Source organism: Eschrichtius robustus, chromosome 20 (genome assembly GCF_028021215.1).
Source record: "Eschrichtius robustus isolate mEscRob2 chromosome 20, mEscRob2.pri, whole genome shotgun sequence".
In the NCBI taxonomy this organism is placed as follows: Eukaryota; Metazoa; Chordata; class Mammalia; order Artiodactyla; family Eschrichtiidae; genus Eschrichtius; species Eschrichtius robustus.
This window is the reverse complement of record NC_090843.1, coordinates 3,113,434-3,140,605: the sequence shown is the minus strand read 5'-3', so window position 1 is coordinate 3,140,605 and position 27,172 is coordinate 3,113,434. Positions and strand designations below refer to the sequence as shown.

Sequence of the window (27,172 nt, the reverse complement as noted above, 5' to 3'; positions counted from 1 at the left end):
CTTCACTGAATCTCCTTGAGTCAGGCATTTACTCCAGGCAGACACTCAAGTCCATGGTCAATGAGTTCTTCTGTGTCTCTGTCTCACCATGTTTCAGCATCCCGGGATCTGGTACCCTGCTCCCCAGCCACCATTCAGTTCCTGGCAGAGCTCATGCAAGCCTATACCTTTAACTACAGATCTATGTAGAAGGCTTCCAAAGGTACATCCTCAGCCCTGACCTTCTCCCACACTCAAAACGCATGGATACACAACTTCCTACTGTTTGTTCCCACTGGAGTATCAAATAGGCATCTGAAACACAAAACTGAACTCTTTCCATTTTGCTACTTCCCCAGATGCTCAAACTTGTTTCTGCTGTAGGGCCTTTGCACTGGTTTGGAATTCTATTTCCGCAGGTATCCACATGGGTTACTTTCTCTATTCTAGGTTCCTGAGAAAATGTTACCTCAACTGAGAGGCTTTCCCTGACTGCCCTACCTAAAATGGCATCCATCGCTCTTTGCTGGGATACACCCCTTTATTTTTTTTACATAGCACTTAACTATGCCTGGCATTAAATTATGTATTTGTTTCTTTACTTTCTGTCTCTCCTACTAGACTGTAAGTTTCAAAAGGGCAAGATTATTTTTCTGGTTAGTTCATTATTGCCTTTACAATGTCTGTGAATGACCAGACACAAGGTAGACACTCAATATGTGAATACATGAATGAATGAATTTTAGAAAAATCAGGTACTGTGACTGAAAACTTTTATCTCACTGACTGAGATAATTCTAGACCTGGAAAATAGATAGATGATAGATAGATAGATAGATAGATAGATAGATAGACAGATAAAGTAAGGAAGGAAGGTCAAAAAATAGAGCCATGGTTTGGAATGAGAACCATTGTTCATTGCCACAGCACTGGGAAAGTACATAGAGGTAGAGGGTATGGATCAGGTATGGGTTCTGCTATTTAATTATGGGATGCTAGGCAAGATGCTTTCTGATTCTTATCATTTCATTGATAAAGTGGTTAGAAGAGGTACATGGGAGATTTTTGTGTTTTAAAATTCTATGAGATACATACCTAATTTATGGTGACATTATGTTTCTAAGTGAGGCAGTACTGCAACACCTTATGACGACAGGGATTTGAATATTGAGAAGAGATCTTTGTTCAGACTATAAAAATAGAGACAGTCTCCAAGCGCTGAACATTTCCTCCGCGCTGCTATTGTCTGAAGTGCTTTTGCATGCAACTCGTCATTTAATTGTCACAACAACGTTATGAGGTCAGAACTTTTAGGCCCACTCCACAGATAAGGAAACTGAGTTGGAGGTGGAGTACCGTCTGCCCTCTGTATCCGAGGGTTCCGCATCTGGGGATTCAACCCATCCGCGGGGTATGTGTGGGGATGTGGGACCCGCGGACACCGAGGGCCAAATGTACTCTGCTATTTTATGTAAGGAACTTGAGCATCGGGGGATTTTGGTATCCGCAGGGGTCCTGGCACCAGTCCCCCTCGGATGCCAAGGGATGACTGTAGTTTGCCCACAGGCACACGGCTAGTAACCCACAGAGCTAGGGTTCAAATCTAGAGCCGTCCACCTCCTAGAATTTGGTCGAGGTTAATTTTGAGAGTGTGACAAAGAGGGACACAGAAAGACAGGGAGATAAGATATAGACAACGAGAAGAGGAGAGATGGAGAAGTTCACAGATATAGACGTGAAGAAACAGAGGCCAAGCGAGGGATGAAGAGACTTAAAGCCCATACGAGCATGGCTACGCATCTAGGAGAATTTATTACATTCTCTCATTCTCCACACACGCGCTATTTACAATGAGAGAATTGCTGGAACTTCATTTTTTTTTTTTTCTGATACTTTCATCCTTGATAAAAATTATATGCTTGATGAAACAAGCACTAATAATATAAAACAGTGGCCATTTCTGAATTGATTACAAAATATTAATATATTATTTAGTTGCCAGCAGACTGTGCTACGTGGGAAGGTGGCTAGTCCTCTTTTTTTCTGTTCCTCACATCCGGATGCTGACATACGTGGAACTCAGAAAACAGAAAAATCCTTTAAATGAATATCAAAACTCTTTGAAATGCATAAACATTATAAGATGATAATATACCTATTTACAAAGCAAATCTTCACTCATATTATTAAAATTGTGTTTATTAAACTGCTTCTATATATGCATTGACATGATTATTATCCTCATACAGTATACTGGTCATTGATCCCTAAATGCTGGCTGCTTTCTCATGCTATAAATAGACTGCTAAATTATTTATTAGGTTCTCAATGGAGATGGTCCAGACTTCGATGCCTGTATTTGTAGATCGAGAGTGGCCGTCTTAATGAACTCGAATTTCATCTTCTAAATGTATAATCCATGTCTAGGTAGCAGAGGGAAAATCTGGTACATGGACTTCATCCTCAGACCGTTGCCATTTGTCACTTTTAAGCATATGCGATTTTTGAGTTGAATGGTGCCCATTATATTTTGTTTCTAGGCTTTATTGGCAACATGCTTCCCAAGTTATTCTTCCAAATATCATCCCCTAGAAGTGAGGGCGGAAAATAAAAACTTAATGGATTTACTTCATGGAAAAAAACATGTGTTCTCTCGTGACCACAAGGTGGCACAATGGTGACCAGAAAGACTCAACCTCCTAATAGAATTGCAATTACTGGAGGCTTTTACATAATTGCTGTTATTAATATTGTTGTTATTATTATCATTATGATATTCCAAAAGACCAACACATCGCCCTAGCCTTTGGTGAAAAGAGAAAGTGTCTTTATTTATGTTTTTATCTTCTTCCTTCTGCCTGCAAAATCGTTAATATTTTGCTTTCTTCCAATCCCCAACCCCCAGAAGCCCCAACCTACACAAGTAGGTGTGCAGATCCTTTATTTATTGTCCAAAGCTTTAAAATGACAGCTTAGATAATAGTAAGTTATTGTACATTTCTGGAAAAGGATAAACAAAACTTTATATTGTTTGATGAATCAGATGTTGCTCTCAAAGCTTTAGTCTTTCATGACTACTCTGATATTTATTTATAATGTAAGAATAAAAAAGCCATTTTGGAAACTTTGGTTCAGATTTGTTATTTGCAAATTGCTATTTCTCTCAGTTCCACACCAGATGTGATCCTGGAAAGAAACCCCAGAATATTGCAATGTGCTCTCCGTTTATTTTATGATTGTTTGGCATTGAGATCAGACCATCTCTCCTCAGGGCTTAGGGAACTCAGAGGTCACTGGGGTCTGGGAATCCAGGTGCTGCGATCGTAGTCAGTTACATACTTATCGGGAGGATATAAAAGAGCAGCCACTTTTTCCCAAATGGAAATGAAACACAGGCTGGCCAGGTACAGTTGTCTAAGTCATTCACTGCACAATCACCGATCTGCAGATGCATCAGTTAATAATAACACAAAGGGCTACTAGCATCCTTGGCTGAGCATTTCCCCCAACTTCCATAGATTAAGCCTTTTGGCATTTCAACAATTTAATAGCATATTTGATGCCCTTTGTTCGTTGGTCGTAAATTCAGGTTGCCCTCCTCAGAATCTTAGTGCTGTACTTTAGTGACTACGTTTTTTTATGCCACTACTTGCTTCCGACCTTTGTAATTGCAAAAGCAGTATTTCATTTTTTATGAAATCAGACTTGTGTCATTTTTAAATGCCTTAAATTTTGCCATTTAAACTAAGTCCAATTTTTTAAAAGTACAGTAACATGAGATCTGAAAACTAAGTTCAACAGATATTATTATTGTAAATGAACTATTGATTTATTATCATGAGAAGTATTCAGTGTACATCACAGTTAGTTATACATTAAGGAAAGATTTGAAATGAAGCAGAAAATAACATGAAAGGGGAATTGTTCTGTTAAATTTAGATAGTCCAGTAATCAAAAGAATAGGAAAGGTTGTAGTAAATTACATATGTTAATGAAAAAAGCACACACAAAAAAACAAGAAACAAAAAAAAAGTCATGGCTAGAAGTAAAGTGAGGGGGAAGACATCACATTTTGTGGCTTCAAAGAATCACGAAAAAATATAAAGCAAACCAAGAGTGTTCAGAAACTGTGGACCAGAGAGGTTGAGTAACTTCCCCAAATCCCACAGCTCGTTAGTGGCAGTGCTGGGAGTAAAATGAATTACTCTTGGGAGCGGGAAGACAATAGATTTAGAAAGTTGACCTCAGCCATCAACCTACACATCACAGTGAAAGCATGAATATTTAGAAAAAAATAATTTTGTGATCATTAATAAAGCATTCTAATGCTATAGCTAACAATGCTTTTGCTTTCAAATTCCTTTGAAACATGCTACTAGGACTGATAGATATAGAGGGAAACAGGAAATATTAGTTGATTGAGCAACTCCTAAGTGCCAGGGAGTTATGTGTATATCTTCACACACACACACACACACACACACACACACACACACACACACACACGTGCACACATACATATGGATTGTGAAGAGTGTATCAGGATACGTGTGTGTGAGTATTATTATCTCCATTTATACTCAAGAAGAAACTGAGGCTCAGTGACAATTGGGAAATTGCCCAAGTTCACACAGCTGGCACAGGGCGCATTTGGAATCTGAACCCACTTCCGTCTGATTGAAAGTCCATGACCCTCCTACAATAGGATGTCACACATTAGAGAAAAAGACTTGTTCTTCCTCATCCCAAATGACTTCAACACCTCTTGTCTGGCACCTGAAGTGAGGCAGCCAGTCTCCTGGGTGGTTCGCGTATCCTGGGGCCACCAGCACATCATAGACCAAGTTTCTCCAAGTTCAATTTGCAGCAGCTTATTTGGGTCGTAATAGATCATTTTTGGATACTGAGATTGCTCCTCCCAGGACCCCTCTAATTTAGTGAAAAATATTGAGAAGTTTGAGTATAACGTATGGTATTGTAAAAGTTAAACACCTTTTGAAACAGCTTGAAGTTAATACCCAGCAGGTGGTTTACATGGAATGGGGGGGTACACGGTATGATATGCAGTCTGGCTTTTCCTTGGTTTGGTACCATTCACTAAGCCTTCAGTGTATCTGAGTAGAGTAGTATTTTTATTCTCAAAGCACCATTTTACTAAATCCTGATGCCTCACTTAATGGAGAAGAAGTTTGATTTACTTCATCCCAAGTGGTTTGGGTAAGAGCGTATACAAATCATTTACATTTGGATGGCAATCATTTATATTCCTTCTACCAAATGATTGCTCCTTTTAATTTTTTTTCCTTTGGCATAAGTCCAGATTAAAAGTTAAGGAACGTATATTAATTGGCAAAACACTAAAAGAACCTAAGACTTTGCTGCTGGCGATAATAATAATAGCTCACAATTATTAGCATTCGTTCTGTGCCAGCTACTGTTCTAAGCACTTTACAAATATTATCTCGCTTAATCCTTACAGCAGCTGTAAGATGGGTACGATTATTTTCCTCACCTCACAGTTGAGAAAACTGGGGCACAGAGAAGTTAAGAAAATTGCCCAAAGTCACGCGGGAAGCAAACAGCAGATAGAGAGAGGATCCAAACCTAGGCAGTCTGGTCCGGAAGCCTGCACTCAGTCTCAGCTTAAATCAGCAAGAAAAACTATAGATAAGGAAAGTAGGAATCAGAAACTCCAGCTAAGTTGCTCTAGGTTGTACGACTACTAAAAAGAGCAAACGTTGTCAGCCCAGGTGTCTGGGTCTGTCTCAGGTTGGTCTCCTTTCCTTTTAGGGCCTGCCTCAAAGAATGGAGCATATCCATTCACTGGAAGAAAAACCCCACCGCTCACCGTGTGTCCTTATCCCCGAAGGCTGGCCCTGCAGGAAGACTCAGTGCTCCTGCTTCCAAGGTGAAAGGTTGGTGGCTGGTCCACGCTCAGGGCTGTGCCCCACTGTGCACTAGCGTTGCCCTGGAAACGGGTGAGACTTTTAAAATTCAACCATTTTGTTTACATTCTAGAAAAGATTATCCGCATTCATCGTTGCTCTTACCAGCTGTTTCCCACACTTTTTTTTCCAAACCTTGCCCACATTCCAGCCTCTCTAAAAAAATCAACGGCCAATCAACAGTTCCGTTCCGAAGCACTTCTAGAAAATAACGGGCTTCTATTTAACAGCGGGTCTTCAAGGGGTCAATTTTCCCATTTCCTGATTACAGAAGAAAACTTATCTCCGGCAGCATATCAGGACCAATTATCGCCTCTGGGGATTCCAGAGAGCCCCGGCCGTCGGTCGTGGTGATTTCTTCCTCGGCTGCGTCTCCGAAGCTTTGTCTCTTTGGGCAGATAATTTTTCCTCCTATGTAAAATGGATTCTGACTAGATGCGCTGATGACCCCCGATGTCCGAAGAATCTTTGCATCTGGAAGTGTCAGCGGCTGGCAGATGCTGCCTGTCGCCTGAATCCGGCCCCGTGGCCAGCCTCCCTCCCCAGGCAAGCTGCTATCGGATACAATCAACAGGCAGCACAAGGCACGATAAATAACTGATCTCCAACATGTGCTTCCAATTCAAGTGAAGAGCCTTTAACCACAGTGTGCAGCACACGTGACAGAAGTATTTTATGTGGAAATTTGAAGGTTTCTGATAACTTGCTGTAAAGAAGTTTTCACAGGGCCTAAACCTCTCGGGGCTTTTCTGTCTCAAGTTCACGTTACTTAGATAGTGATTAAGAAGGTTTTATAAGCCCAGCGGTAAATGACAGCACAGAGAAAAAGCATTCTTTGGCTATGTAATTTAGCAAGACTTAGTATCCGTTTGGGTTTTCATCCACCGGGCTTGCTGAAAACTGGAAATGATTAACCTGTCTCTCTCTCGGCAGCCTGTGGAGTCTCCAGAGTTTTCACAGAGAACCTGACATCAGTGATGTCCCAGGTCAGGTTACCTTCATTATTTAGAAGCCTCTCAATCTCAGCCCAGTGGCTTTTTCTTGGGATGACAGACAGACTCGAGATCCAGTATTCTTTTACTCTGTAGTATTTACAAAATTGAATAAATCAATGAGACCAAACAGCAAAAGGCAAGAGTTTATTTAATTTTAAACGTTCCCTGCTAGGTGCTCAGCAGCTGAGTCTACTGAACTTTGAAACATTCAGCCATGTTGACCTAAGTCTCCAAACTCTGCACAAAAGATCCCAAACCACAGGCCTGGATATTTCCCGAGGCAAGGAGCACGGGGTGACCTGATGAAGCAAGACGCTGCCTGCCCCTGGCCAAATCTCATGACCCAACCACACGGCCGTCAGAGGCTTGTGTGAAGTTGCTTTAGTAAACCAAGAGCCGTGAAAGAGGAACTTGGGAATTCACTTGGACGTAAGGTTTTCCTTACTGAAGAAAGGCTCCAAAGCAACGTGGAGGAATCACGGTGTCCAGGCAACACGAGGATTTTGCCTCTTCAGGAAAACGTCCCTGTAGGAGGCCTTGCTTGCTCTCTGCCCACACATGGATCCAAACTGCGTCTCAGTTACTAGCTTTCATTTTTAAAGCTCTCCCACCCAAGACAGCCTTCGCAGAGAACTTGCCAAGTGCCTCCCTGCTGCTTTGTCTGTCTGTGTTATTCCTCCTTGCATTCTGTGTGTGGTGCCACAAGTTTTTTCCTCCAGAGCACGGGTCATAGTGCTCTTTTAAAAGTGAAAGTTAGAGACTGAGAGATTGGCCGCAGCAAATTTAGAAGTGGGGCAGGGCTTTGTGATTTAGAGAGTGCCAAGGGCATGAAGGATGTTTCTAGAAGTCCAAAGGCGAAGCTTACCTTAAAAAAAAATAACTCAGGGGCTTATAGTGCCTTACAGAATATTCAGAACAGAAGAATCAATGCTTATAATGGATGGAACTAATAGAATATTTTAAACAGAGTAGAATGAGTGCCCAATCATTTAAAGGAGAGTGGTCCAGAGAATCTACTTCACATATCCTGGCCAACTCAGACGGAACGAAATACAAATATTTAAAGTCAGGGTCTGGGTTCCTCGGTGTATTATATATTCAGAATCCCTGTGGATGAATTCATGCAGTCTGATCTCGCTGGGGGTTCTTACACACAGCCTCGGTCGAGTCCTGCTTTTCTGCCCAAGCTGCACAGTGCTTGCTGGCCTGAGTCTCCAGAGATTTCAGGTCACCAGCCCTAGTGAGAGTCCCCTTAAAACACAGAATGTAATTCTGCAGGAGGGATGGAAGAAGATGACGGGCAGCCCGACAGCAGGCCTGGCCCATTATCTTATCAAGGTCACTCAGCCCCTCACTGTCTCAGAGGGATTTCCAGGCCTAAAGTAATTCTTTTTGTATTTGCTTTACAATCATAGCGGTATTTCCTCAACTCTCCCAGAAACCATCCTCTGGTTTCCACAGAGACCCGTTCCGTGAAATGGCATCTACAAGTTCAGGTTGGACATAACTTGTACATCCTTCTTTTCCTTCCCAGCCTTTGCTTCCTGGTTAATTCCCTCTAGAGCTACGGCTCACTCTGTCAGTTTGGAATCGTATTTATTGCCACCCCTGCAGAAGTCTGCAGATGTGCGATCTAGGCTTGCACTCTTTCTTACTTGTCCAGTTTCCCTTGTAAGGAGCATGACTGATTCTCACTCTCAAGAGAAGGGCTGCAGGAGCATCAGCTACCAAGTTCGAGGTCCAGGCGAGAAGCAGGATGAATGCGTGAAGGTAAGAGGGCCTCTGATAGCTAAGTCAGCCTCAGCCGAAGAGCTTTCCTAAAGGTCACATCCAGAGAGCTCTGCTGGCATCTCGTGGGCCAGAACTACGTCACAGAAGCATGCCCTCCACCCCACCCTCGGCTGCAAGAGAGACTGGGAAACACAGTTGGAATTTTTTTTTTTTTAAGCTGGGCACTTTATTATCCCAGTTGGGAATGTGTCAGTCAGGATAAAGTTAAGAATGAGATATTTGATGACGTGGAAATGAAAAATATCCACCCCTTTGTTTTCCGTGTGGGGATTAAGTGTATCTGTGCAAAGCACCTAAGGGTACTTGATGAGCTGGTGGTCCGTGAAAATAGCCTTTCCTTCTCTCTTCCTGTGTTCCCTCCTCCCAGGCTATAAAACACAGTGGAGCAGTGCCTTGATGCCACGATGTATTTTCTAATTAGGTCTACTGAATAATGTCTTTTTTAGGGGGAGATGAATGCCAGAAGAAGAAATATTCTCATCATTGACAGAGCACTTCCAACTAGCAATGCTATCTTGCAGGGAGGTTTCTAGCAATGCTTACAGGAGCACTTAATTATTCATTTGAATAGAGCTGCTCTGCAAGCTGTTAGAAACGAATGAAAAATGGTTTCTAATTCTGCCCACATCCTAACTCTATGAAACAGCAATCTCAGTTTTGGTGCTCTGTCCCCCCTGCTGACCACACCCACAGAATTTCCACTAGCACAGGCACACACTTTTTTGCACAATTTTAAGATCTTTATTATTAAGTAACTCATTGGGGTGTCAAAGTGTGTTATCAATCTAAACAGAAAATGGGAGATAAATATTACATGGGGTTGCTGATGGTACATTCTATTCTGGGTAAGAGAATTTGATGGAAGAGGCACATAGCCCGACAGAGTGTATTTATTGGACATTGACACCTCTATCCTGATACTAACAAAGCAAGATCGTGAACAAGCAGAGTCCAGGAAGGAAAGTGAATGAAACTAGATGGGTGTGAAACATGCCAAAAAAGGGGGAAAGGGGGCAAGTTTGTTTGTTGTAGTGTTGGCTGTTTTCTACTTGGTAGACTGTAATATTCTAATTTAGCTGAGTAATTGCTGCTCCAAAATCCAAATCTACAGGGCATGTGCAATTTTAAAAACATGGGTTTTGCATTCCTGAAACAAGACTGGAAAAAAGAAATGCATTATTTAGCACTCTGACGTTAAGTTTCAGGACAATTTTGCAACCTGTGACCTGAACAGATCTCTTATCCATACAACAACAGGAATACAAGCTTTGCACTTGTGCATCATAAAATAACTTTATTGCTCACAGGCAAAAGAAAGGAGGAGGAAAAGGAAAGAAGGAAAGCAGGGAGGGAAGAAGGAAAAAGGAGAAAAAAGAAGGAGAACAGAAGAAAAACTTTATAGACCTATACATTTTACTTCTATTGGTAATCTTGGACTCTGGGATTCAGTAAAATTTACTTGTGTGCTTTAATTTAAATGGGGGGAGAGAGAGAGAGAGAGAGATTTTCCAGAAAAAAGCAAAAACTATGTGTGTGCATATATATATTTAAATAAAATAAACAAATAAAAAGCTGTGGCATATACTTATTACCAGCTCAGCAACAATGTAAAAAATAACACAGATAATTCGGAATATAGCTGATAAGTCTTCAACTGATAAAGCTTAGAGTGAGTGACTATTCACTCGTAGATGATTGGATTTGTGTTTAATCATAATTAACATCTTTTAACGTGGAAATAGAGTATACACATTTATCTCCTGCCCTACAATTTAAGCAATTCTAAAGCACTTAGCTGATCCACTTCATAATGTGCATTAAAATCACCTTAATTATAGTCACAAAATCCTGCATTTAAATGATTGTTCCAAGTTCAATGGAAGCGTTTCTTAAAATTCACAATTCAAGTTATTTGTGTTTTCTAAAGTGACCAAGACAGGAAACATACATAATTGCTTCTAGGCACAAATAAATACTTTTCCCCTCTCAGCCTCCCCACCTGCTAACCCCGCCGCAACTGCCCAAAAAAAAAAAAGGGTTCCATCCCTTGTGTAGCCAGAGCTCCAGTCTTCTTCCAGGACCCAGGAACACGCTTTCTCTCAAAGAGTCTGAGGATGTTTATGGCCCTCCGTTCCCTCGCCCCATCTCCAGGATCCCGATCCTGTGTCCTCAAAGAAGGTGTGGGGAGGTGGACAGAAGCAGTCCCCTTGTCACCCACCTTACAAAGCTCCGGTTTGCCTTATTTCTGCTCCTCCACACAGAGCCATTTGTTGGAGTCAAACAGAGCATTTAAGAGAGAAATACCTCTCTGAGTAATAACGCCAACTTTTCTTCTGCCTCACGGATGAGAGAAAAAGTAGCTTCTAGCACTGCTTGATCGTTACCTGGCAAATGGCAGGGGATTCACCGTCAGAACCGGCGGCATTGTTACTTCCTACGGCCACTGCCTCTGCCAGCTGATACCGAGACACTCTGGGGACCAAACACAGGGACTGATCTCACAGTTTAACAGCTCAATGTTACAATCTACCGAACGCATTCCCTGCGCATCTTGATTATATGATATCATGTCTTTATAGGTAACTCATTATACTCTCAATTTGGATCCATTTAAAATTTTTATTATTCATGCTATTTTCCTTTCTACTTTCTATTATCCCAGTGTCCTGTGTTCCCCATTATTGAATATTATATCTCCACCTGACTATACAAGTATACGGAATAACAAAAGGAGATGAAATGTAAATTAATCCATTAGGCCTCTTAATAGCATCCCCTAACACAAAATTTGCTAGCCAAAAAAAAAAAGTTAAACAGTTGGATACGATGTCATGTTTAGATACCTTTTATCAAGTTTAACCTGCTCTATTTATCTTCCTTCACCATCAAAGACAGCTATCACCTTCTTTAAAAGCTCTGTTTATGACTACTTGCCTTAAGGCGATTGGCTAGGCGGTAAAAAACAATTGACTGGTAGCCCTCGTGCTTACAACTCAGGACTACATTTGGGATTCTACAGAGATTCTATTTAAAGTCAGGAGAGCTTTCTGGTAAGGTACTTCCTTACACTCATCCGTGGTGGAGGCGGCGGTCTCCTCTGGGTTTTCACAGCTGCTGACAATGGCAGCGGCGCTAAGTGACCTTCTTCTGACCTTGGTGTCGGATGCGCGGGGTCCTCGGGTGGGCGGGCCTTTCCCCACGTGGTGGGTCTGTTGGTCTTTCCAGTCCAGTTGCTTGGCGCTGCAAAAGGGCGCATAGACTTCCACGCTTCCCTCAAACTGTAAGCAGTTCACTTTGTAATACTTTCTCTTCACTTCCAAGACGTCATTAAACCTATGGCCCCAGAGAATTTCTCGGGGAACGTAGGAACTCCTGGATTGGTGAGAAGTCCCGGTAGAGTCGCCAGTATAGATAAACGTCACCAAAATCTCGAAGTTATCTTTGGCCACGTCTTTCCGGTCAAGGGCATACAGGGGGCTCTCATGGTCGATTTCATGAACGATCGTTACTGGGGTGACAAGGATGATCTGGTCATTGACTAACTTTAGGTCCTTAAATGCCATCGTCATCCGCCCTTCGCTGTCTTCTGTGTAGCGGAGAAGCTGGGCCCTGACCGTGCCTTCTACCACGTGGTTGGGGCGGAATTCACCGATGCGCCACATGAGGCAAAGTTTCCCATCTCTCATGCCGATGAGGGCAAAGTAGCTGAACCGAATGGTCTGGGCTCTCTTCCTGGCGGTTGCCATTTTGGCCAAGGCAGCCCCAATGATGAAGGTATTTATAATGCAGCTTAAGATGGACTGAAGGATCACCACGAGCACGGCCACAGAACATGCCTCGGTGACACAGCGGTAACCATAACCGATGGTGGTTTGGGTCTCCAGGGAGAATAAAAACGCCCCCGTGAAGGAATGGACGTTGTCCACACAAGGCGTGATGTCGGGATCACTCAACAGATCTCCGTGATGAAAGGCTATCAGCCAAAAGATAGAGCCAAATATCAACCAGGAGAGAATGTAAGATAAAGAGAATATCACAAACATATGGCGCCACTTGGTGTCTACGAGGGTGGTGAAGATGTCCACCACGTAGCTGCCCCATTCTCCAAAAATGTGCTTGAAGTACACGTTACAGCTGCCGTCTTTATGGAGAAGACGTCTCCTTGCTCTTCGCTTCTCGGCTAGAACGTGCTCCTGGGGGTAGCCTGGGTATTTGGGGTCCACGTTCACGATCGGGTAGCTGCTGCCGTAATAGCTCATGCTTTCTAATGCCCTTTGGGCATCCGGGTGACTTCTGGGGCGGCGACTGTTCTAGGGGTGCTGCTATTTGTGAGTTTTCACTTCAAACCTGAAAAACAGAAAATTCGACACACTTGCTTTTAATTTCCATCTTTAGAGCAATGTGCCCCATTTGAAGCAATCTGATGCCATCTGAAACAGCTAAGACTTCATTTGCACGATAGAGGCATTAAGTATTGATTACTCAGTTCAGTTTAGAATTCAACGCAGTCATTACAGGAACAAAATATGCGATTAGAGAAAATAACATTCTTATACATGCATAAGGCTTCAGTAAACACTATGATTATCCCAAATGAGTCCTCACTACCTCTCCTGACCTGACATTAAAAAAAAAAAAAAAAATTGTCTTCATTTTGTAGACTCTTCTGGCCTGAGGGCATTTAGAAAACAAAATAATCTGTAATGTAAAAAGGCAAAATAGAACTCGGGTATTTGTCTAGCCGCCTTAGAGGCTTTCTGTTTAAGTCAGATGGTTTTCCTTAGAAAAAGGAGGCAATTAAGGGTTTCTAGGTTCCTGTTACAATGTAACTTACGTACAGGTTGTATCATAGATGGTCGCTTGCCTTCGGCACCTGTAGCCTCCTCTCTCTTCCACGGAGATTTTTCTTCCCTGTGTACTTTTCAGGACAGAACAGAACTGACAGGGATGTTATTTCAGATTCAACTCCTTTACCCTAGCTCCACCTTCGGTCTTGAGAGGAAAAAAATCTTTCTTAACCCCAGAGGAGTTAAAACCACTCCCAGGTAAGCTTTCAATAAAGTATAAAATTGCTTCTGCCTTTGTTTCAAAACATCCATCCTATTTTCTTTTTTCTTTTTCTTTCTTTCTTTTACTTTTTTCTTTTTCTTTTTTTTTTTTTTTTTGACACTGGAAGCTTTTCTCTTTCCCTCTGAAAAGAAGCCGAAAATTTGCCAAGGTTGCTAATCTTGTTTCCCTCTTAAAGGGAGAATGCTGCAATTGGACTCCTCTCACCACTGTATTCCTGAGGGTTTCACAGCAAAATCATCTTCCTCCCTCCAAATCCATTCAGTCTTTAAAAGATCAAGTTATATGGATACATACTGTTATTATTGCTTTTAGCATCCTTGATATAGGCCAATGGTTTTCCAGCTCAAACCTGAAAGTAAGTTTTAAACATTCAGTATCAAATGGTCCTTAGTTACTTTTCTGCCAAAAAAGGAGTCACTGGGGCCCAATGGTAACAGTTTAGTAATCACTAGAATATGTTTTCCACATCGTCTACCTGTGCCAGGTGCCGGAGGGGCGTGGAAGGGGGAGGGGAGGCTTTGGATCAGAGGATCCTGCCACTGGGCAGCACAGAACATTCCGTGGGCGTAAATACTGTTCCGGACATGGAGACGCCCCTTGAAACCAACCAAGGCAATTAATCACCAGGTACTTATCCAGCGCCTTCTCTGCTAGGAAAAGGGAGGAATGAGTTAATTTCCCTCCAGTCAACAGGAATCATTTTTCTGCTTCTCCAGAGATCGGGCCCTCTTTACACTAAACACTTTGTTTGGTGGACCACAGGGAGGATGGACACTGGCTATAGCCAAAATGTCCTGTAAGGCGTGTCCGCGTTTCTCCCTGTCTGTCCGCCCGCCCTGGCCACTTCACCCAGCCGTCCCCCAGATCTGCTCTGAAGAGTTACAGCCTCTCTTTGGTCAACATTTCAGCCGTGTTTCGGGGAGACAATTGTCTACTTTCAGGATGGGACCCAAGGCTGACAAGATGCTTATTGGGATGTTAAAGGTAAAATAGTCCCACAAATTTTGCCCAGAATATATGTGATTCTTTGTAGGTTCCTGTCTGACTTGCCACTGAAGGACACTTTACAAACAAGAAGCTATTCAAGGTCGTCCGTTTCCACTCCCTCACATGATCATTGGAGGCATGAGAACGGGACAGTTATAATCAAAGGCCCACATGATTGCAAATTAAGAAGCAGATTTGGAGATAGGGTTATTTTCTTGGTAAAGGCTTCCTTCTAACCCAGTTCCTTAAAGGGAACTGCACGCATCGTGGGAGTCTGAGAATGAGAAAGCACCGTTCGTAAATCAAGAGCTACCGTGTGACTCTGCTCTTTCCTGCTACGGAAAGAAAAAAGAAAGGTTTTTATTTGCAATGGCGTTTGGTTGGCATTCCTGTGAATTCCAGTAGCGCCAACAGCTGTTATAAACAAGCCATTTTTAATATACCTTCAACAGTATGCTAATTGGTGAATGAAGTTTCACTTAATGTAAGCTACAAGGGAGCAAATGTGAGTATGTAGAAAAATTATTTCTGAATAATGGAACAATTTCAGGGATCCAAGGTAACAGCTGTGAGAATTCTACCCCCAACCCATCACATCCTCTGCAGTGGGTTATTATCACGATCATTCATTTCAACGTATCCAGAGAAAAGCTTTCAGATTCTGTTTAAATGCATACATTTGATTCATCTATCCTTTGATTCTCCCACCACGTAAATGATGCATTTCCAAAAAGACAGTTGTTTTCAAGCTAAATGATAGATCATAACCAAACTAATCTTATTTAATATTAGCCATTTCTCAGCCTACACCATGAGCTAAGGAGTTTACAGCAGCCCTTTTGTCAAAAACGGCTAGACAACATAGATGTTTATTAATCCCTTCTTTCATATGTTGTGTTAACTTGAGCACTTTTCCAATCGTTTGCCATTAAGTAACAGAGGATAAGGCTTACTGATCGACTGGACATTCTATATTTAACATTTGTTTTTTCTCAGAATTGAAGCCGGGCTTTAAAATTGCCTTAATGCTTTCCTAATTATCTTGTCCCCGTCGATTCCATGATGAAAAAGTATTTTCAGTGTTCCTGCTTCTGTAGTTCTTCTCACACGCTGTGTTCCCTGCTCTCCTGAAACTGATGGTGGCTATTTCATTGATTGCAAAATTCCTTTCTTTAAAAATAAAAATGGAAACATGATCACTGAAATTACAAAATCGTGGGATATAAAACTCAAAAGTAAATGCTAAATCTAAGGTCCCTCTTCTACACCAGTTTCAAACTATTTTGCCCGGCGATTAATGACAGAGGTAAGGAAGGACCTTTGTCATTGCATGCAATTTCTTTGTCGTGACGTGGGGTCCTTTTACAAATGTGGCGTAGAGTAAGAGGCAATGCGCAGTGAGGATGGTGGCTCTTCCTGAGAACGCCATCCAAGTTCATTACAATTTGCAAAGATACTCAGGAAAGCACTGCAGACACGTGTGAGAGAGAAGGTCAGAGGGGTGAGCAGACCCAATTCTGACAATGACTTTTCTCAGACCTTGCTCATGGTGCTAAGTTAAGACATTAAAAAATGTTCCTTAATCTCCTTTGGCTAGTGAGATCTGCTTTTAGTCCCCAGGTTTTTAGGTCTTTGTATGAATTCAAGGAGAAACCTTTATGAATAGAGCACATTTCAAATGGGCTATAGAAACGACAGGGAATATTTTCAACAAAACAAAGGAGTAGGCTGTGTACCTGTCCCCTTTTCTCAATGCACAAAAGGGCCTCAGTCAGACTCAACAATTCGGAAGCAGTTCCTCTGCTATTTTGCCACGTCCTCTCAAATTCAGCCATTTACCAAGCAGACCACTCTGCAGGTAGTTCTTCAAACCTAAGCTTATCATTAGCATGTTGAGGTATGTAACACAACGGCTAACCCTTCACAATCCTGTGTCACTTTGATAATAAAATTTGAACTTGTCCCTAGCATCTACTTAATATAAACATATGAATAGCAATAGTAATCATCTCTGTATAATTTGAGATGCCCCACAAATAAAGGTCCAAAGTATCTTTGGTAAAATTCACTTTTTCATGCCCATGGCCTTTGAGGTGAACAAGTACTTTCTTTAGCATGTAAATGAGTTTCATGAAGTCATCAGTAATCAAGTTACCTTCCTGGCAAAACCGTGAGATGAGATAAATTTTGGTGGAAACGTGAGAGTTGACGGGGTAGAGAGTAGAAAGTGCGGCCTGAATTCTGCACGCGGGTCCTTGTCTTTGAAGACCCTCTTGGTAGAGTCCGTGGTAAGGGAAGGGGGAAGGGGGCCACAGGGAGGTCCAGGGAGGTGTGATCTGACGACACTTGGGGTGGGCTCTGGTCGGCGAGGAGGAAAGAAAGAGGGGTTTGACGAGTTAGGAGAGAACCCAAACAAGTTAGTTTGCTCCAAACCTGTCCCACAGCTTCTTGCCTTAGAATTAAGCCTGAGCCTTATCTTGCCTGGAATTCTCATAAGACCTCCAGACGCTCTTAGGTGGACCTGACATTCAGCCACTGCACGCCTGCTTCACCGTCCCTGCTGGACACTGCCCGTCCTTCTCCACGCACTCCCTGATTTCAAACAGTGCCTCCTTTGTTGACAGAGCCACGGTATCTCATGTTTCCTTCTCGGCTGCTGTCACCCCCAGAGCAGGCGGTGGCTTCACCTAAAGCTTTTGTTCCCTCTCTGTTTCCTGCCTCCCAGCCCTACCCTCCATCCCTGGTCCAACTTCTCAGGGACCATCGATTTTACCTCCTCCCTGATATGACCTTGCAGTTTCTCCCTCTGAATCGATTTAGAAAGATTTGTGCCAGTTTATGGAATAGAGGGGCTTCATCATAGGAAAGGGACTTATAATATGTTATCAACCAACTGCTGCAGATGCTGAGAAGAAGCAGAAACCCAGCCTGACAATATCACTCGTAACTTTATCTGGAGATCCTTGTTCCAGCGCCGTTTTCCGCTAAGTCATATGTATCACCTGTGTAAATTCCGCCTCACCCCAAAGGATGCTGTGTTTTATAAAGAAGCAGAAGAAATCTGAAGTCTGGGATTCTGTTTCTCCATTTTCTGGATGTCAGAACAGTACCAAAATAATACGAGTTGTAACAGCCGATTGTTCTGGTTTAGAAATAGAGTAACCTCATTATTAAGAAATAGCCTGAAATAAAATGTTCTTTTGGTGTTGCAGAGAAACCATGCATGGGAGGTAGATGCCAGTTCCGGGTCTGTCCTCCTCATCGCGAGGGACTTTTCTCTCAACCTCAGGGTCTTCACTGCTGACGTGGGGTCACCGATGCCACTGAGTTATCGCGAGGTTTGAACGAGATGGGCAGCCGTCTTTCACCATGCTGGGCTCACAGCAGTTGTTCAGTGATGATCTCCTGAACCTGGATCCCATGAGCACTGTTGCCGCTTCTGTAAAACATCAGAGCACATGCTCTTTCTCGGAGAGCTTCCCAGTTGTATGACAGCAGGGCAGGCAACACGTGGTTCTCAATACATGTGGATGTCAGCACTGTTTCCTACCATTAAGCCACCTGGGCCACTTCTCTGTCCTTTCACCACTTCCCCCAAACCCCAGGGACCGGGTCATTTTCTTTTCTCTTTCACAACTGTTACCAAGTGGAAAATCCCCTAGTCCTTGTTCTCAAAACACACACACTCATATATACACGATACATACATTTCCGGCTCACGCTAAGGATTTTTTTGCTATTTACTCTGAGGAACCAACCTAAAGGAAACAAGAGTGACAAGCTCGGCAAAGTTAACAGGTTAAAGAAATTCACAAGGCGCTTATCATACTTATTCTTTGTCTTAGATGGTATGTACCTGCTTTACTGAGACAGCTCTTACGGTTTCTCTTGTTCTTATCTTGAAAATCAGCCTGCCCGTCCCTGCCCGTCCCTGTCTTGGTTGGATGTCAACCCCCGTTGCTCAGAGTTTACCTTGAGTGGGACGCGGCTTCATGCAGAGGCTGGATATCATGAGATCTTAGCATCTCTCTAAGAGACCGCAGTTCAATTTCCCCTGGTTGTGTAAGGAAAGGACTTCCCCAGTGGTCTCTAAACCCCTCCAGTGGAGAGTTTGTGACTGATTGTTTTCATTCTTGTTTTTTTTTTTTTTTTTTTTTTTCATTTTTAAAGAATTGAGCTTCTATATGTGCTAGACCTACCCACCTTCAGGAATTAGTGAAGAGTCCCACCCTTGTGGGATTGGCATTTGACAGTTGGGCATCGATAAATAAAAGGAGATGATCACCCAGACCGTGGCGTAAATACCAAGGAGAAAGCAAAATGAAGTACGAATACGGAGAGGGTCTGGAGCCAGAGGCGATGGTGCCACTTCACAAGCATGACGGGAGAAAGGGGGGTCCGGGACCCGACACTGGAGCTGAGAGATGCTCTTCAATTCTCCTGGCTCTCGCTGTAGGTAAAAATGCTCTCAGCTCACGCCTTGTTGCCCTATTTAGTTTGTTTGAGGCGCTCTCATTGTTAAGGCTCTCACTATTGATAGGCGCAGTTTGGCTGCTGCATCCTTTGTGCTCAGCTAATCTGAAGGCCTGGTTCTCACAAGAACCTATCATTACAGGAACTCATCTGCATTTTATCACTGAATTCAAGCTTTCCTGATCAGTTAAGAACCTGGTTTTACCTGGTTTACCTAACAGCCTGCTAACCCATCTCTTGCCACTTTCATCCAGCGTGATTATTCTGAAATGTAAATATCTTTCTCCTCTCACCACGGGGCACAGTCCAAGTTCCACAATATGGTCCTCCAGTAGCGCAGTTAAAAGGCAGGAATATGGAGATCAAAGATTTGGATTCTAGTTATGGTTCTACCACATCTTAGTTGTATGATATCTGCATCTTAACAAATATCTTTAAGCCGCATTGTGTTTATTTAAAACATAAGGACAATAGCTGACTTATCTCAAAATGTTTTTGTAAGGAATGAATGGCATAATATAAAAGGCTACAATGGCTAGCACCTTGGAAGCTGTCCTTATAATCTTCCTTTAACCCTTAACTTGGACGAATATTTCTCCTCTGTTTCTTGCAATAGCTTATAATACTGGGTGCTTATGGAGTCTGGGAGAGACGGATGTCCGAGTTACAATCTGAACGATGAGGACAAGTCTAAGAGGAAAGGGGAAACGAGGTTCCCAGGCAGAAGAACAGCATTTCCAGAGGCTCCGTGACTCAGAGATGCATAGGGCATGCTTTCCAAAGAACTGAATACGAGGCAGGGGATGGAGTGGTGGTAGGGTCGGGGATTTGAAGCTGGAAAGAGAGATAGAGACAGAGCATAAATGACCTACTGGGTAGAGTTAAAGATTTGGGTCTTTCTCCCAAGAGCAGTGGAAGCGATTGAAGTACCTTAACCAAGGGCACAGCATGATAAGGCTTGCATTTTTAAAAGCTCACTCTGGCTGTGCCATGGAAAATTGGTTGGAGAAATTTAACAGCAGACATGGGAAGGTAAGGCAGAAAGGTATTTCAATAACTGGATAATAAGATATGGTGGTGACTGGGAATAGGATGACGCCAGTGGAGATGGCAGAAGCCACTTCTCACTACAGCCTTTCCTCACCCTACACCTGGACGAGGGTCACCTGACCTTGGACTGACCAATCAGAACTGCACCACCTGGAGCAGGGTCACCTGACCTTGGACTGACCAATCAGAACTGCACCACCTGGAGCAGGGTCACCTGACCTTGGACTGACCAATCAGAACTGCACCACCTGGAGCAGGGTCACCTGACCTTGGACTGACCAATCAGAACTGCACCACCTGGAGCAGGGTCACCTGACCTTGGACTGACCAATCAGAACTGCACCACCTGGAGCAGGGTCACCTGACCGTGGAGTAGCCAATCAGAACTTCACAAACAAGACTTTGATTCCTGAGGAAGTGACAGAAGCATGCTGAATCCTGTTATTCCAGGCAACTACCAAGAGTCAAGAGGCCAGTGGTGTGATGGTGCACATCTCAATCACCCAGAGAAAGACACAAGCCGCAGCTTCCGGGGAGACAGTCCCTGAGGTTAGATTTTCATTTGGCCTCTTGATTTTGCTCAAATCAGGGTCTTTCTCTTCATACTTCCTTTGATGCTGTAAGCTACCTGGTATCTTTTCAATAATATTTTCTTCTGCTTTTATTAACCAGGGATAGCTTTTGTTTCTTGAAACAGAAAGCACTCGGTTACAATTCAGTTTAATTTACATTTTAAAAGTATCTCCTATATGCAAGAGTGCTGGTCTCTCACTCTCCTTTACTCCCATTATGTACGTGAGCAGCAAAGTCCTGTTGGCTCACCTTCAAAGCAGATCTTAAAACTACTCACTTCTCATCATTGTCAAAACCACCATGTCTTTAATGGACCAGGTCTTCAATGGACCGCAGCTTCCTAAGAGACCTCCTCTTTCTGCCCTTACTCTACTTGGATCTACTCTTCTTAAAAATAAAATCAAAACATGTCACTCCTCTACTTAAAACCATCCAGTGTCTTCCCATTGCAATTAGAGTAATTTGCATAATCAGTATTGTATACAGATTGCATATATCTGACCTCTGCCCATCTCTGAAAATTATCTCCCAGCCTGCTCACCGTTCACTCTCTCTCCTCATCAAATCTCCCTTTTTCACTGACGCAGGGGGCAGAAAACTACAGTCCATGGGGCACGTCCAGCTCTTTGGTTGTTTTGTAAATAAACTTTTACTGAAGCACATTCAGACCATTGCCTATTCATGGCCTGTGGCTACTTGCTGTCACGTTACCCCAGTAGACCCAGTAGTTGCAGCAGAGACCACGTGCTCCACAAAGCCAACAATATTTACTATCTGGCATTCTACAGAAAAAGTTTGCTAAGCTCTACTCTAACAAGTAAGGATGTTCCTGCCCCAGGGCCTTTGCACTTCCTTTTCTACCTGTGTGGCTTCTTATCATCACTGATGCCTCATCCGTAAGGCCACCTTTCCAGAGAGGCCTTGTCTGATGAGGATATAAACTAAAACTCGCCCCCATACTGTTATTTTCTGTCTCGTTAACGTGATTTATTTATTTCAAAATGCTTACCTCTAACTGATGGATTTGTTTGTTTGTTGGCTGGATTGCCCCACGGGATAGACTGTAAATTCCTTGAAAGAACCTCTCCTCGTCCTATTTACCACTGTATCCCCAGCAGCTAGAGTGATAAGCAGCATGTAGACCCTCACTGATTAGACTTTGAAGGAGTGAACTAACAAATAATTGAATAAGACCAGTTGAACAATGCAATGTCCTCAAGGAGATTTCAGTCCTAGCAAGAGAATCATCATTCCTAGATCCATAAAACCATCAACCCTGCCAGTTCTCCAAACACCAGCTCTCAGTTCCTTCCATGTACCTGGCCTCTCCCTTGTCCTAGATGCCAGTTCATACATAGTTTAAAAAAAAAAAAGTCTTTCTATCCACTTTTGCCTAGCAGCTTGCCTAGAACTGACAATTTTTACTATGGTAACTGCGTGTAACTATGCTGCAGAACTCTCTGGAAATCTGGAGTTGAAAAAAAAAAATGCCTGGCACTAAAAAGTGTTCAATAAAATTTGTTAAAATGAGGACTGAATGATTAGAAATGTGGTTCTCCTAACAGGAATGCATGTTATTATACTGTCATTTCAAAGATATAATATTACATTATATTTTATATATATATATATATTTAATTTGAACTATTTCTGGAGGTGAGTTGGGTACATGTGGCAAAAGTCTATGAATTTGGCTCAGCTTCTGATCTAGCAATTCCGCTTGTAGAAATGTATCCTAAAGAAACGATCATGAATGAGCAGAGAGACAAGGCTAATTTGTAGGGCTATTTGTAGTAGCAAGTTTTGGCTATGGCTTAGCCATCTAATAAATGTGGGATTGTTTCATAGGTAATGGTACAATCATATCATTACTCATTCTATTTAATGTAGCCATTAAATGTGACAGAGTAGAAGATTGACAGAAAAAAATAGAAAACATATTGTTTGGTGGAAAAAATGAAAGAGGACTATAAAACAGCTTGTACAATATAATTTTTTAAGTTTAAATACATTTAAACATGGAGAAAGACAGAATGATAGAAACAAAATGTGAATTGTGGCCCTCTCTGGTATGATCGTTTTTATTTTTCTCCCCCCTTTTCTTCTATTTGTCTATTTACAATTTCAAAAACTTTACAATGAGCATGCATTACTTTTGCAAAGAAGAAAAAAACAGGTATTTTCAGCTGGTACTTTGAAGTGTACCGATTCTGAGGCTCCATAAAGGGGGAGCAAACCAATGGCTAGCTAAAAGCATTTATTAGAGTGTTTAAAAGGCAACTATAAATAGCCCAGAGAAGCAGACAGTCTTACAGACATTTAAAGTCAGACACTGATGCTGTAATTTTTGCTGGAACAATTCACAGAAACAAATATAGTGACATTTAATTCATCTAAGTAAAACCAGATCTCATTGAAAACAAGGAAGTGGGGGAAGAGGGAGCTGGGTCAGAGTTGGCCGCTGGAGACCAATTGGAGAAATCATGAAAGCAGCTGGTCACAATTCAGGGCTACATAAAGCAGAGTTCAAATTCAACAAGCATCGAATGCGGTTCTTCTCCCTCAGTGCCCTCTTGTCTCCCTTCCCCATTCCAAAACCTATTAAACTGCTAATGCCTTCGCTTCTTGGCTTGGTATACCAAAGTCTGTTTTAAGAATCTTTCTTTTATCCTAATATTTGCAATCACTTTGGAAAGAAAATATTAAAAATGGTGCTATTTTGCAACTTGACTACTTTAAGGTCTATGTTAATGGACTTTTAAGACACAAGGAAACGATCTTTAGAAATGGATGAATTTGAAGAAGGCAATTAGGTATTTATGATGTAGATTTGCCTAAAGAGCTGGCCCTAGCCAATTCTTCATAATTCCTATTCATGAACTCCGAAACCTCATTCAGATACCCCTGCAAGCAGTAGAGTGTTTTTTTGTTTGTTTTGTTTTTTGTAATTAATTAATTTATTTATTATTTAATTTTGGCTGTGTTGGGTCTTTGTTTCTGTGTGAGGGCTCTCTCTACTCTCTCTAGTTGCGGCAAGCGGGGGCCACTCTTCACCGCGATGCGACGGCCTCTCACCATCACGGCCTCTCCTGTTGCGGAGCACAGGCTCCAGACACGCAGGCTCAGCAGTTGTGGCTCACGGGCCCAGTCGCTCCACGGCACGTGGGACCCTCCCAGACCAGGGCTCGATCCCGTGTGCCCTGCATTGGCAGGCAGACTCTCAACCACTGCGCCACCAGGGAAGCCCAGTAGAGTGTTTTTGAAAGTGCAGTCTACTACAACCTGCTTCTGAGATCCTAGGGGAACACGTTATACCTCCAGATCTTTGGATCCCACCCCCAATCATTTTGATTTCTTCCCCTGCCCAACTCCCCTGTTGGTTCTTGTATATCCTCAAGATGGAGATCCACCATGTTAAAGCTTCAAGAATGGAGAAGACGGGTTCTAACAGACATGAAATTGAGTTCAGAGGCTTGCTCGATCACTAGTAAGACTGTGCCCCCTACATGTTAGTCTCTGAGCCTCTGCTTGCCCTTATGAAAAAATGTAGGTCATAGGTTGCTAGGGCGAGTAAATGAGCTATGTCCCCAAAGCTCCTTCCACAGTCTTTGGTATTTAATGAGTAGTTAACTGCAATGCTTGTAGCTGTGACTACAGTTCCTTCAAGTATAGATCCCAACGAGGAGACAGAAAGAGTGAGGGAAAGAGGTTGAGAGTTATCTACCTTTTTTTTTTTTCCTCTAAGAATCATGAGGCTGGCAATTTCCAGACTTGTTTTAAAGTTCCCGTCTAGCACCTAACTGCCTTGATATAACCTTCAAAGAGCCATGACAGAGCTGCCAGAAGAACCACAAGTATCACTAAGAATAGATATTATTGTGTACTAGTCGTCCACTTTGCTTTCTAAGTGCCAGGTTACCTATGACTGGCCTTGAATAGCTCCTGTGTACTTTGGTTTGGGAGCTGCTGGGGTTGAACTTAACTGTTCATTCCAGAACAAATATATTTTATGGAAAGTGTATATGCTGTCATGTTTGACCTTCTCCAAGTTTGGTATGTATAGTATTCCAACAGAAAACCAAGTCCTATCTCTCTGTCGTTATTTTCCCGTTTTGTGAGAACCGCCTGCAAATTGTCCTTTTGGCAATTACAGAGAGTCTATTTATTAGTCTGTTCAACCTTCTGGGCATCTTTGATCTCACAGATGTAATTTGCTCATAGATCAGGAACTCCTGGGATAATGTCTACTACTTCTTTGACCTTTAAATGATTGAATTTCTGTTTTAAGCTGTCAAAATGAAAACCCAGGATGTCTTTATTGGGAAGGAAAACAAAACAGCTGTTACTGGCTATTATCTCCATTCCCATTTTCCCTCGTTGATACAGATAAATTGAGAAGGTCTTAAAATACAAGACAAATGATGTCCCTAGGAAGATCCAGATAGACAGCCTATTGATACAATACTTTAAGCAGTGGGCTGCCTATCACACGAGATTAGCTTTCTATTAGACTGAGCCTTTTCAAGGGTACCTGGCAAAGAAGCATTGCCTCTTACAACAGATAACAGAAGATTTAGGTAGCTGACAGAAATTAGTGCATTAGATAGACTCTTGGATTTCCATGCATTTCGTTTTCTATACCTTCTCCACTGGTTGTACTTCAGTTTCCACTAGAGTGCTAGAGAAGAAGAATAAATCACCCTACCTAAGTTGGAAGGTTAGATGTCATTATCTGTGAATGCCTATACAAACAGAGGTGACCCAGGTTAGCAAGACTTCTCTTAAAAAGTGAAGTGGTTCTGTTCCCAGCATTCCTCAGGCTAGAATATTCACTGGGATGAACACTGGGGAGTTGAGTTTGAGGCAGACGGGGGCACTTGTCCCTTACCTCTCCTGCTAAGATGTTCAGACGTGCGCTGTAAGAGACTCTATCATACCAATGCGTGTGATGAGCTGGAAAAGATCATGGAAACAGCCTCTGTGTATTCTTCAATTCAATCGACTTTTAACTGTACCTGAGGCATTGGGGGGCTATTCCCGAGGATTATGAGGACAGTTATTGCCCTTGAGCTGCTCAGTCTTGCCAAGTGCACCACATTCGCTCTGTCAAGACAGGCCACGGAGAGTAGAGGCTTCTCTGGTGGAAGAATATCAAAGTGACATCACGTAGTAGACCCAAAAGAAAGGTAGTTAGGTTTGAGACTTTTCCCAGCATTTAAGGTGCAAAGGTACCGCCCCAGCATTCTGCTTTTGTGGTTAATTCTTGATTTTCTAGGCTAAGGAAGGAAAACGGTGGCATAGATAAGCCACAGAAGGAAAGAAGTGAGAAATCGATTTGCATTTGGCTTGGAATAAATCACAGGCTCTGAAAAGAATGCCCCATTTTTGTACATGGCTGGCTTTTAAAATGACCTGAAGTCAAGCTATCAGGCAGGCAGGATGTAATCAAGGGGAACATTCTGGGTAGTTGAGCGAAAGGCAGTTTAGGAATTTTCATTTTTAATTCCTTGGGCTAATTCATCCAGCAGATAATCTGCCATGGAAATTTGAGTGGTGCTTGGCTTGAACAAATAGATGTCCCACATCCAAATCAAAATTCATTCTTAGCCAAGAATGTACACAGCATAGCGACATGTAGAAAGATTTCCAATATATTTTGAAAATTCAACAATTTTTAGCTACTGATTTTATTAAAAATCATTCATAACAATTGTAACTGTAGCCAGCATGGCCTCCTTTTATTTGAGGCTGGTTGGAGCAGGGTAGGTAGAGGAAGGTTTTCTCTGCTAATAAAATAACTTTTGGCTTCAACTTAATCAAAATGCCAGTTTGCACCCACGTAAGGTAGATAACATTTATGAAAAATTCATTCTATTGATGAGCGTTGGCAGTCCTGCAGAAGTTTAATTATCTTAACAGAAAGAATATGCTATGAACTAAAACAGCTTTTTCCACGCATAGAGTTTAGGGCCAGAGGAAGAAATGTTGGCTTTTTAACTGAGAAATGTAAATATCATTGACAGTTTGAACTCCCAAATCTCATGCAAATTTCCTGTAGAAAGAGAGATTGGATGCCCTCATTGAAAAAAATTAGAAGCCAGTCCTCAAAGACAGATGTTCAACAGCTTGTGGATACATCCATGCCAGCTTCCACATCCACAGGCAATCAAGAGAGGAGACACGATAGTATAAGGAGATATTTGTTCTGTTAATCATTCGGATTTGATTACATGACCCCCAAATCTTGTGAACTTCACTCCCCAGCACCACCAACCAAGAGCTTCCATTTGCTTCTTGGGTTCTTGGTCC

The 27,172-nt window shown here is 42.4% G+C and overlaps 1 protein-coding gene across 7 annotated transcripts in view; it reads right to left on the bottom strand.

Moving 5' to 3' along the window:
- Positions 1 to 9,440: 9,440 nt before the first annotated feature.
- KCNJ16 (potassium inwardly rectifying channel subfamily J member 16) overlaps positions 9,441 to 27,172 on the bottom strand; it is a 53,737-nt gene continuing 36,005 nt past the window's right edge. For 3 of the 7 annotated variants that reach the window (XM_068530926.1, XM_068530928.1, XM_068530930.1), the window contains 2 exons: positions 11,778 to 13,057; positions 9,441 to 11,094 (listed from right to left, as the gene is read on the bottom strand). In XM_068530926.1, the coding sequence (XP_068387027.1) occupies positions 11,000 to 11,094; positions 11,778 to 12,969 (1,287 nt within the window). In that variant the 5' untranslated portion in view covers positions 12,970 to 13,057 and the 3' untranslated portion in view covers positions 9,441 to 10,999. Of the gene's footprint in view, positions 13,058 to 13,544; positions 14,130 to 27,172 lie in introns of all 7 variants that reach the window. The other 4 variants (XM_068530925.1, XM_068530927.1, XM_068530929.1 and 1 more) reach the window with 3 other exon arrangements.